A 12,235-nucleotide genomic window follows, 5' to 3' on the forward strand; every position below is an offset into this window, starting at 1 on the left:
AAATGCAAATTCTTGCAATTTTTTGACTGGTCTTAAGATTTTGATCAGGAGTGTATTATACTATTGGCTATTAACCATCAGTGCTTTGGTTAAAAAAAAAAAAAAAAAAAAAAAAAATACCCTTGGCTTACGTCTACTGATCTGTTGTATCTCAGTCCATTGCAGCCTGGCTTGTCCAGTCTGTGTAAATAACAAAAGAAACATTCGCCATTGCTACACCGCACTCTTGAAGGCAGCTAATCCCTGTTAGTTGGCCAATACATGGCGGTGGATGGATGTGTTGACATCTCAGAGGGTGAACAGCAACAGGCTGATTTATACCTACAATGCAATCTGAGTCATTTAAAAAAACAGACTGAGGAAGGCCATTTTCATTTTGTGAAAGAGGCTTAAAGCTGAAATAGGTAATTTTTTTATTTTAAAAAAATATGTTTTTTACATATTAAAAAAAATATCAGTTTGTCCAGACAGTATAATAAGAGTCAGATAATCTGTTAAAATATCAAGCTACTCAACCTCCTTCCTGTGGCTCTACTGCCATCTGCAGAAATAAACTGCATGGTTAGAAACAACCAATCAGAGCCAGGAGGAGGATCTTAGTCAATAACTATAGTGCAGTGTCTCCCAATTCTGGTCCTCTAGGTACACTGCCCCGCATCTTTTAGGTGTTTCTTTGCTTCAATCCAGGTGATTTCAATTGACAGGTGTTTGCTGAACTGCAATCAGCTGAATCAAGTTAGGATAAAGCAAGGGAACATCTAAAACATGTTCCCTTGTTGTCCTTGAGGTACACTCTCCTTGAGGGACAGTGTGCCTCATTGACAGGTGTTGCCTTGAGGACCAGGATTGGGAAACGCTGCCCTACTGTACACACTGCTAACATCCTCCCCCTTAGAACTCTGCCAGGCTACAGCTCGTTCCCCACAGCTAGCATAACATGCAAGTTCAGGCTAGTTAGCATGGCCACCAATAAAGGCAGATAAATAGGTTTCCTTTAATGAGAAGTTGGTGTTCCTCCATTAACAGACTGAGCATAAGCTGAAGATGATTGACAGTCCTCCTGGCTCTGACTAGTTGTTTCAGTCAAGGAGCAGTGCATTTCTGCAGATAGCAGTAGAGCCACAGGCAGAAGAGCTTGATTTTTTTCCACAGATTGTTTCATATTACACTGTTATGACATGGTGACAGTTTTAACAAATATGTAACAAAAAAAAAAAAAAAAAAAACTTTTTTTAAAAATAAAAGTTACATATTGGAAATTTAAAATGCTTTTCACCCAAGCTCACTTCCAGGCATTGCATGGAGAGGAAGCTGTACATCACATTTGATGTGGATCATATGGAACCAACTTGTTTCATATGTGTAGCATTAACATATATCATACAGAATTAAAAGAAACATAATGTCTATTTCAGATGAGAAAGCTTCACACCTGCTCAGCAACAGTACAGCCAAATCGTAGTCTCTCACTAGGTACTGTAGCACTAAGCTATTTACTGAGATGTATAAATGCAACTAAACCGTTTACAGATACGCAAGAGGAGTTAGAGATAAGGAAATTAACCCCAACACATAATTTGTTTTTACACCCTGATTCCCTTTACTGAAAAGAGAAGAAGTAGTAGGATTAAAAAGAGGATGGTTTTACAGAGCTTTTACATCAAGAGCAACACCTGCAAACAAAGAGCAGCTGGAGGAGAATGCAACACTTCAGAAACATAAAAGAAAGCAATGAGATGAGTCATCAATTTGCTCAGTTTGTGCAGGACCAATAACCAGACAGCCTTTGTTTTTTTGGTCTAGTACACTCAGAGGATTCCAGCGTCAGATTTAGCCATTTCAGTTGACCGTTATTTCAGAGCTGAAGCCGGTAACAGCCACAGTCCCCTCCATAAGCAGCCAGCCTGGTTATAGGTCACTGTGTAAAATGAATGTGTGGTTTAAGGCATACCCCGCCCTCTCCTTTAGTTTCATATCAGTAATGCCATCTTTGGAGACCAGTTTGTTAAAAACGAGAATCCCAATAACCATGTTAACCTGCCAAAGACAAGAGGCACAGGGTTAAAGCAGAGTAAAGGCACTTTTCTTGCTTCAGAACATGCAGCACCACTGTAGTGAGGATGATGATGGTGGTGTCTATAACGTCCAGCATGCATGTAAATGGCTTGCAGAACAGACTCTAGGTAAGCTCACTGCTGGCTCTGAATTCTAAAAACTGAAACACATCTTATTAAATTTGAGTCACAGGCATTAAATAATGCAAAAAATGAGGGAAAAAAATTAAAAACAGGTTTTAAAGATTAAATAAAATTCATTCTGAACAGGAAGGATGAGCAGCAAACAGAAATCATACATAAAATATGAGTGAAATCAAAGGTACTGGGAGTGATGGTGCATGGCTGATTAGATTAATTCTTATTTCAGATTTTATGTATATAAACATTTCTACATGTAATCAGACGATGGTCAGAGTGAGCCAGGCTTTCAGTATGACTGCAGAGTAACAGTGACAGGTTAAAAACAAACTGATCCTCGTAGGAAGGAAGGGCCAAGGACTGAAGTAACTAAAACCATTCTGTTTATAGACATCTGGTTTTGGTTGATCACGAGTTTAGAGGACCGTTAATATGTCAGTTTTTCACCACAGAATGTTGCTGGCTAAGCTGAGGCCAACCCTTTTCTCTGTGAAATAGCAACTGTGAGAAGAGAAGGAGCTTTTCTTGAGCCTTATTAACCATTTTTCATGGACATTTGCATTCATAGCAGTAAGATTAGGATTGAATTAACCTAATTTATAGATTTTTTTACACTGACTTGACCTTTTTCTTTTTTTTAATGATGTCCCTTCATCATAAAACATTTGACACACCTTCAATAACTAAAGCAGGACAGAGCCACATGGATCAAGGTTGGTTTTATTTTGGTGGAATCTGGTAAGAATGCAGACCAGTGGTCACAATTAAGAACGGACTCCAGGGGACATAGATGGTGGCATAAGAACTGGAATGGCTGCAACTGGACTAACCTTCACAACAGTGAGTGAATGTCATCAGGTGTTATATAAAAGTGCCCAGAGAATGGATCATTGAGGAATCTCACAATTCATTTTTGTCTGCCTTGGATTTATAACTGTAAATGACACAAAGTATCATTCTGTTTTGCTGCTTTGATGTTCTGCTATAGTATCATTAAGGAACTGATTATGACAGGTTCCACTCTATATCCTCTGACGTTTTATACTTCAGGATTATTCTATAGATTTTTGTTGACTGCTTATTCCATTTGAAAATGAAATCATATCATTTATGAAATATGTATTTGATGGAAATTTTAAACTGTGCAGTCAGTCATATATGTCATGTAACTAAGAGTAGTTAGCCTGGTCACTGAGCACATTTCCCCCAAAATGTTTTACAACTGGGAAGTGTAACACTGTTAAGTTGCCTGCGACATTAAATCTGAGTTCCGATTTTCGAAGCAGATGGAATGCAACATTAAATAGTGCTTTACTAAGTTAGTATGTTGTAACTATGGTAATATTATAAAGCTCTCCACTTTAATAGGGAGTCTTTTATTATACCTTGCAGTTAAGGATTGAGAGCAAAACCTCAGCAAGTTTCAGAGAAGAAGATTTTCATCAACCTATTTACACTTTACATGATCCCAGCACTTCCAAATTTTATACAAGGATGCAAATACTTCTCTAGCTAAACAACAGAACTCTAATTCATGTTCATTAGGAACATATACATATTAACCATCATTAAACCAAATGGTAAACCTTTTAAAAAAAAAAGCTGAGGTTGAGATGTTTAGATTCTGTTCTTAGTCAGACACGTATCCTTACTTTACCATGAACAAACAAGTTTCACATGCATATGCATATATGCATGTAGTGCTAACAGGAAACAACAATAGCAGAAAATACTGAAATTAAAATGGCAGATAAATAGAAAGGAAGAGTGAAGAAGTAAAGAAAGGCAATGACATGAAACAGTAAAAGGTTATAGGATGAAAAATGGGAAACATGAAAACTACGAGGAGCAAAGAAAGCAATTACTGAAATGTAGGATATTAAAACAAGAAAAGATGCGAGGTAAAAAGAAAAACGAGAATGCAAACAAATAATTAAGTAAAGAAAGGAAGGGAGGGTTAGAAATAAAAGAGAGGAAACATAATGGAGCAGGAAGTTGTAGAAAAAGCAAGAAAAACATAAAATCATGCAGACAGAGCAAAAGGAAAAGGAAATTAAAGAATATGGTGCTTTGCAATGTCCCAGCTTATTTTCTCTGAGCATTACAATATTAACAAAGAATTCAAAAAAAATTAGGAATTCCCCTCATTTCTTTAATTCTTATCTTCAGATAAGAAGATAAGAGAGTCAGACCTTCCTAAACTGGAATATTCTGAGCTGGTTTTGATCAAAGATTTTCTAGAGTTTCAAATTCCTTCAGAGTTTTGTTTGGAAATGCCTCTCTTGTTTTCAGTCCAGACCACCAACCCGATTATTTTCAAATTCATAACTTATGTTTGTTACCAGTTAACTCTGGTCTATTCATCTCTTTCACCATTTACAATATAAACATTTTTTAAATATGGGATGGAATTCATCCTTCAGAATTACAGACTCTTTAAATGTCACTGTGATCTGTAATCCATTCATTTTGTTCTCAAACAAGCAGACCTTATTTAGCAGAACAGTAAGCTTTGTGTCATTTGGTAATTTTAAATGTTAGCTGGCTTTCCTTTTCCAACTGGAGCAATAAACTGAAACCAACTGCTTTTATATTTATGGTTGAAGGAATGTAAGTCTGTTTTTGACATACATTGGCTGCAGCTCCAGGTTAAAGGCTTCCTGTTGTCACTTGTACAGATTTGAATTAGCTTTCACAATTTGACCACATTGTGCAAAGCACAATTGACATTTACTTTTTTAGGATAGTTACAACTTCATTATGATGTTAATTCCTTGCCATTATTTTTCAGTTGAGCTTTAGTTATAGAAAACAAAATTTTCTGTACAAAAACCTGAAGAATATTTTTTGTAGATTGTTTAGCATCATAGTTCTGTGACTTGGAGCTGATGTTGGGAATGTTTTGTTTTATGAAATATTCAACCAGCAATTAGGTTTAATATTTCTGAATTCTCACAGTAAAAGTTGTTAAAGACAAATCAATATAGACAAAACAGCCTGTCAAAAATTTCAGCCAAGATTTACCATCATGACCGACCTACAAAATGATGACTGGTACTTAGCCAGTAAAAAGCTCCCAAGTCATATATCCTGGAGAACTAGTGGCCAAGACCATTTTAAAAGCTTTGAATATAACCTGTCGTCCTAATTTCCATTTTAATGAAGCATTTAATGAAAGATTGTGTTTAAATCTCTGACCAATAGCTTGCTATGGTAACTTTGTGCAAAAACTTGCATCCAAACAAAATGCAGCATTCAGTTTCAAAGTGATAATGTGTTACATGGCAGTGATGAACTTTGCTTTGATGCAGAAGCTTTGACAGTCAAGAAACATATAAAAAGATAAGAAAATACCAAGACTACAGCTGCAGCAGGTCCAACAAATGCATAGAGAAGGCCTCCTTCCAAAGACAGCCAGCAGCTTCCAGAGAGCAGCAGAAGATAGAAAGGTGGAGAGAGATAGGTGATTGGAAGAAGTGATGTTTGGGTCGGTGAAAGATGAGAGGGGCAGTAATATGGGAGGTTGGAATGAAAGGGGTGTTGGCATGACAAGAAAGAGGGAAGTAAAATATAGATGAAACAAAGGAAGAGAAAGGTTAATTATGCTGTAAACATAACCCTTGTCTCATGTGTAATAACCCAGCATTAATATATGTATAGAGGAGGAAGTTCACACCATTAACCCATAAGAAAACACGCTTACTAGTTTGGTGTTCCATATCCTTTTGCCTTGGTGAATCCCACTGAGATGGCTACAACAAGTGCTGGGAGACCTGGGAGGAAACAGAGGACTGGATGTTCACTCAGAGGAAGTTAAACAGCCACGAAGAGCAGAACAGTAGGCAACAATTGGAATCCCCACCCCAGCCGAGGCACAAGAAGCGCTTCCGTATGATGCGGTTCCTGAGGCGACCGGTCACGGCCATGTATGACTGCCAGGCCTCAGTCAGAACCCAGCAGAATGACGACAGGAAGAAGAAATGAAGGAATGCTGCAATCAGGGTGCATAAAACCTGGAACAAGAAAGGGAGACATAACACACTGAACATGCCTACTGGGTTGCAGTGTCAAATAATACGGCCTCTCATTAGATCTAACCTTGTTCCTTGTTTGGGTCTGTCCAATGAGAATAAGGGCATTGGAGGAGATGATGGAGAGGCAGAAGTTAATGAGGATGACTGAGCGCTCCGATCGAATGTACCTGCAGGAAGCAGAAAAAGAAGGAACCCTGGGATCCAAAATCGACAGCTCCAGTTTAAAGGTTTCTTTAAATGCTATTAATGACTGATGATGGTGTGCACTGAGTTCCAGCTGCCAGCTTATTGTGTCTCTTCAAGCATCCAAGTGCATTGTTAACCTGGGAAATTAATACAAGTTGTTGGTCTTTCACTATAAAGGGCTGAACTGCAGGACCCTGCTATAGGAACTATTAATCCCACAATGCATCAACCTATTTTCAAGAGTTTCACATCATGCATGTGGCATCACGTTAACAAGAAGCCATTCTGTCTCTTCTACGGCCGTCACTCACAAGGGTGACATCGAGGAGACACTGCACACAAGCCTTGACCCTTGCTTATTCATAATTCTGCATAAGGAATCTTTGAATTATACATTCCCCAAAAGAGACATTGTGTCTGGCTGTCTGAGAGAGAAGACACACAGTCATGCTCAGCTCCAGTCCACTCGTGAGAAGTGAATATTTACTGACGATGTGCCAGTGGAACCTACACCCTGCAGCTTAATGCCTGTTCCAGACTAGAGGTGAGGGGACAGCAGGTGTTCCAAATGAGCATGTGCAAGGCACACATACAAACTGCAAACTGTTAGCCAAACGGATAACTTTACCCTGGTTTTCCCCACCAGCACTGCTATTAAAGCAGAGGTTCCCAAACTGTGGGGCATGCCACCTAGGGGTGGGGGGCGCCGTGCAATTGCAGGGGGTCACGGGAAGCCGTCTGGATGGATGAAAAATAAAAAATAAAAAAAAAACATGAACGCTGTATGCTCTGGGTTTTTACCTTAGAATGGCCGACTCTCTGTTATTCCTGTCAATTTGATACAGTAGAGGCTTCCACACTTTCCATATTTGTGTCCTCTGTCACTTTTATCAGCAGTTAAAACTGTTTAATCTGTTGTTAACATGTTGTAACCTGTTTTTCCGAGCCGCCTTTAAACGCAACATGAGCACTATGATGCTTGCGCTGGGTTTCCACCTGTGCAGCAGTGAAGGAGACCTGCTGCTGCTGTGCAGAGCTACACAGGTGTGTTAGAATCATGGCAGCAAACCAGCAAAACGCAAAGAACTTTTCACAGTTTTTCCCCCAAACTAACCGACTGAGTTGAGTAAAGCTGTTGGATGAAGGTAAAGTTAGCTAAAAGATGACTAGCTAATATCAATGCAGCACCCTAAGCTTAACAAGTAGCCTTGTTAAGCTTAAGGTGCTGTAACAAGTAGCCCCCCAGACAGCTATTCATAGGTGTCTGAGGGGGGGGGCAGAAATAGTTTGGAAACCACTGGGGGGTCCCAGGAGAAAACGTTTGGGAACCACTGTATTAAAGAAACCACCCTCTGACCACAGAGCTAGGCTTAAAATGTTTATCAGATATTTCTTGATTTTTAAGGATTATTCAGGTAGCTGAATGGTGCATCTAATAATGTGGCCATTGAGAGCATTATTTTATTTAACCATTATTTTACCAGGAAGTCCCTTTATATAAAATCTCTTTTTTGAGGAAGAGATATAAATTTGATATTATAATTGTCTATGTATTATAACAAATTATAAAATATTAGTGTGCAGTTTCAAAAAATGGTTTAATAAAACAAAATGTGATGGGACGTTTCAACCTGTTGAGTCCCTGATCTGGTATTAACACTTGCATCAATAACAGCAGTGATGTTTTTTCTTTGCAAGGATTAACTTACTTCCACACAGACACGTAGATGATGATGAGAAGCAGCAGTGTGAGCGAGGATACTCCACAGCCAACAATCAAGGTTACAGATGGGAGCTGCATCTTATCCATGTTCTGAAAGAGAAACATGTACAAGAGGGAAAATACAATATAATAATCATAGTAGCAAAGCAGTGGCTTCAGAAGTTCCCTGCTTGCAACCTGTTCCTTCCTGTGAACAGTCAGGGGTTGTGTCAGGAAGAGCACAAAACATCTGCCATCTCTATATGCCACAGCTGGGGACGCTGGCGCTATGGCAGCAATGTGGAGGGAGGTATCGACAGGACAACATTGATATAATACCTATAGTGTGTTTAGGGGATATTGTGAGAGAAAGGTTTAAATATCTGCAATCTTTGAGGTAGGCTTATCAAAAATAATTGATATTTGATAAACATACAAAACTTTCAGATTTAGAGATTTGTGTCAAAACCAATTTAAACTGAAACGTTCCATCCGTCCACGTTGGCACACAATTTAGAACAGCTGTTCCTCAGACACAAAGAAACTCTGACCCTTGCCATCTTAACGTGTCGCCTTGTGCATGGACAGAAGCAATGTCTGTCTTCATCCTTCATTTCCTTTAGCTGTCACCTAATGTTTTCCAACATTAGGTGACAGGCGTGGTGACGTGTAGCACGTGAACGAGAACTACAGGTGGCACCCGGGGTGTCTAATAGCAAGTACTTTCTTACTTTTACTGAAGTAAAAATGGCAATGTGGTACTTTTACTTTTACTAGAGTACATTTTTGTCTGTTTATTTGTACTTTTACATAAGTAAATTGAGTACTTTCTACACCAATGAACATGGGCAACAGCCCAGGGCAGCATAGTGTGGGGGCTGGACCCTCTGCCATCAACTGGCGGATCTGAATGTGATAAGTGCTAATTCAGCTCCCTCAACCCCTTTCCAATTCCCCTCCCATTTTTTTTTTTAGTTTTTTTGTTGTTGTTGTTATTTAAAGGTCTTCCAGTTCCAGCGATAAATGTAGTTTCAAAATTTGTTTATTTACCCCTGAGCGGGTGTATTTGCATTGTTAGGCTGCTTTTATGCTATCAGTTAAAAATAGTCTCAAAATGACAATATTATCATTTATATCAAAAATTTCTGGCACAATTAATCGCCCAGCAAAATCTGTTATTGTGACTGGCCTAAGCCCAGGCAACAAAAAACAAACTGCTCTGTGGCACTTATATACACACAACAGTGATGAAACGGAAAAGCTTGGTTTCTACTAGTGCCACATACATTAAATCTCCCTGTTTTCCCCTTAGGTCCAGCAGAAAGGTGTGCAGTGCAGCAGGTTTTGCCCCAAGGTTGCATGGGGGCTTGAGCAGAATTTGATTTAGGGGTCCCTCTTCCTGCTAAGAACATCAGCACCACTAACAGCATTTCAATACTGATATGGTGGAATCAGGGAGACCGGGCCAAGTTTAATTGGCTAAGCTTAAAAGAATTCACTGTAGTTTTTCTTTTGGTAACACCCTGTGTTTTTTACATGTATTTAGCATTTTGATGTATTTGTTGTTTATTTTTTCTTTGTGAAGCCCTTTAAATAGCCCTGTTAGGGTTGAAATGTGTTATGCCAAGGAGACAATGAAGTAAAAGCAGAGCTGATCCTCAGTTGGTCAAAAAAGACATTACTACAAGACATGCAGATGGGACTGTGGACATCGTTATTAATGCTGTTGACATAGAATGGATAATTTGGCTTCTTTGTAAAACAGCTTTCTCTATTTGTTAGGCTGTGTCCCATTTCATCACCAACAGTTGTTTTATGACTCATCTTACTGCGAACATTGATTTTTTTACAAAGATTTATTGGCCACATTATGCTGTTTCTGTTTTTAACAAAAAAAGTGCAGCTTGCCATTAGTAATGAGTAATTAGAGAGACGCTAAGTTTCTCTAATGAGACCTACAATCTGGCTCGTCCTCTGAACACCCAACACTGGAACATTGGTCACTTCAGTATGAGTACTGATGCATCAGTACTCTTAAACATATGCAGCTCCTATGAGAATATCTCACTCTACATTGGGTATTGATTTTTTTCCCCCCAAATTGGATTGGACTAGGTTTGTTACAATAAAATTTTTTGCTGAACAATAAATTGTTCCAGAAGTTATTGTGACAAATTATATCATTGTTTTGAGCCCACTTTCAAGCGCTAAAATGGTAATGGCATAAAGCAAGAACACATTCTCGTAGATCAATAAATTTAATTTCTAATGAACGTTTAACACTGGAATAGGAAGACATCCAAAATAAGTAAACAGAAACAACTCCATCCATCCATACATTTTCTGTACACCCTTGTCCCTAGTGGGGTCAGGAAGGGTGCTATCTCGAGCAAACGTTTCGGGCGAGAGGCGGGGTACACCCTGGACAGGTCGCCAGTCTGTTGCCGAGAAACAACTATAATGAATTATGTAAACAAACTCTGTAAACAAAAGTGTCCTTTAAAAAAAGGGGTAGCTGAGATCAAAGCAGCAGACTGAAAACTTGGTTTCTACTAGTTTTTGGTAGAAAGGGAGAGAGAAAAGAGAAAAATAATAGATGATAAAAATGGACTTTTTTGAGCTTGAATTAATCTATCATGCAATTAATTGATTTATTTTCACAGGCCTAGTTTGGAGTTAGGGTTAGTTGGTTGAAAGTAAATTTTTCTACTGGGTTATATGAGAGAAGAGCATGTCAGTTCACCATTAATAAAGTGATTAAAAACTCAGGCTGCATGATATCTTGAAAATATGTAATTGTGATTCTGTGGTGAAAAATTCAATTTAATATTTTTGTGACTGTTATATTTTTACCATTACTCATTGTTCCCGTCACTCTGTGAGCTTTTGTATCTCAAGCAGCTACCGTAAATAAAAAGTTAGGTGAGAGCACTTAAGAGTCCATCCAAGCAGTGATTGCGTGTTGCACACATTGTTGTTGCAATGGTGGATTAAGTGACAACAGCGAATCACTTAGTCCAACTTAACACCACAAAGACTGCTCAGCGAGCATGTCACACTCTGCAACCTTAAAATTAAAATGACCAAGGGTTGCAACGAGAATTAAGTTCATTCCACAAGTAATCACAAGAACCCAATCTGTAGCTGCTCATCTATAATGCTGGGCTCTTTCCCAGTGAGTAAAGTCAGGGTGAGGACGGGGGCAGCTGTAGTAATAAGATCTGCCGTTGTTCACAGGTGGAGGATTGAAGGACGTGTGGGGACAGGGACAGGCAGGCAGCCATGCACCCCTGTGTCCACCACCACCCTGTCTAGCAGGAGATCAGGAGATAATTGGCTGAGTTTATAGTATGCCTTGTATCTCAGTTTGATATGTGTGTGGCGGCCAAGTTAATTAAATCCCTCTGATTAATCTACACTACTCTAAAAGCAAATGGGTGGAGGAAAAATAGTGAGAGCAGTGGAATGGAAAGATGTCTGCAGAGACAGACACACTCTTAGTTCTGCTCATCCAGCGCTGTCTGGCTGGTAGTCCAGAAGTAGGAGCATCAGCAACCACATTATTCTACAGAAGCAGAGACAGGCAAATGTTTAAATGGATTATAAGGCATACACTGTGCTGCCAAAAGTATGTGCTCACCTTTCTAAATCACTGAATTCAGGTGTTCCAGGCGTTCCATGACTACAGAGGTATAAAACCCAGCACCTCTGCATGCATTCTCTACTGATATTTGTTATAGAACTGGTCAGTCTTAGGGGCTCAGAGAATTCTCACCTGGTACCATGACATGATGCCTAGGCCTGTCACGACAACACATTTTGCTGAGTGATTGTCTCAAAAATTATTGCGATAAACGATAATATTGTTTGAAGATCATTTTAAACTGATGTAATGATGAAGACATAATAATGTAAGCACATACTGCCAAAAATAAATACACATTATTTCCAGAAGAACACTTAACACTAGAACTGGTAAACAAACAAAACAACCAAAAACAAAAATAAAATGAACTCTCAGTCTCCGTTAACAAAAAATGCACTTGAATAAAAACTAAACACAATATAAAACCAAAGTAGAAATAAAAACTACATTCAACCAAAAGAGTACACTATAT

General features: G+C 38.8%; 1 protein-coding gene across 6 annotated transcripts in view; it reads right to left on the minus strand.

The window, feature by feature from the left end:
• Positions 1–8,717, minus strand: part of LOC106939026 (brain-specific angiogenesis inhibitor 1-like) — a 45,896-nt gene extending 37,179 nt beyond the window's left edge. For 2 of the 6 annotated variants that reach the window (XM_015021275.1, XM_015021277.1), the window contains exons 1-6: positions 8,125–8,716; positions 6,294–6,396; positions 6,058–6,208; positions 5,899–5,968; positions 5,550–5,616; positions 1,952–2,037 (exon numbers count right to left, since the gene is read on the minus strand). In XM_015021275.1, the coding sequence (XP_014876761.1) occupies positions 1,952–2,037; positions 5,550–5,616; positions 5,899–5,968; positions 6,058–6,208; positions 6,294–6,396; positions 8,125–8,243 (596 nt within the window). In that variant the 5' untranslated portion in view covers positions 8,244–8,716. Of the gene's footprint in view, positions 1–1,951; positions 2,038–5,549; positions 5,617–5,898; positions 5,969–6,057; positions 6,209–6,293; positions 6,397–8,124 lie in introns of all 6 variants that reach the window. The other 4 variants (XM_015021276.1, XM_015021280.1, XM_015021278.1 and 1 more) reach the window with 4 other exon arrangements.
• Positions 8,718–12,235: the final 3,518 nt, after the last annotated feature.

The sequence above is a fragment of the Poecilia latipinna genome, unplaced genomic scaffold (assembly GCF_001443285.1).
Source record: "Poecilia latipinna isolate Pla-1442-1.1 unplaced genomic scaffold, P_latipinna-1.0 Scaffold2753, whole genome shotgun sequence".
In the NCBI taxonomy this organism is placed as follows: Eukaryota; Metazoa; Chordata; class Actinopteri; order Cyprinodontiformes; family Poeciliidae; genus Poecilia; species Poecilia latipinna.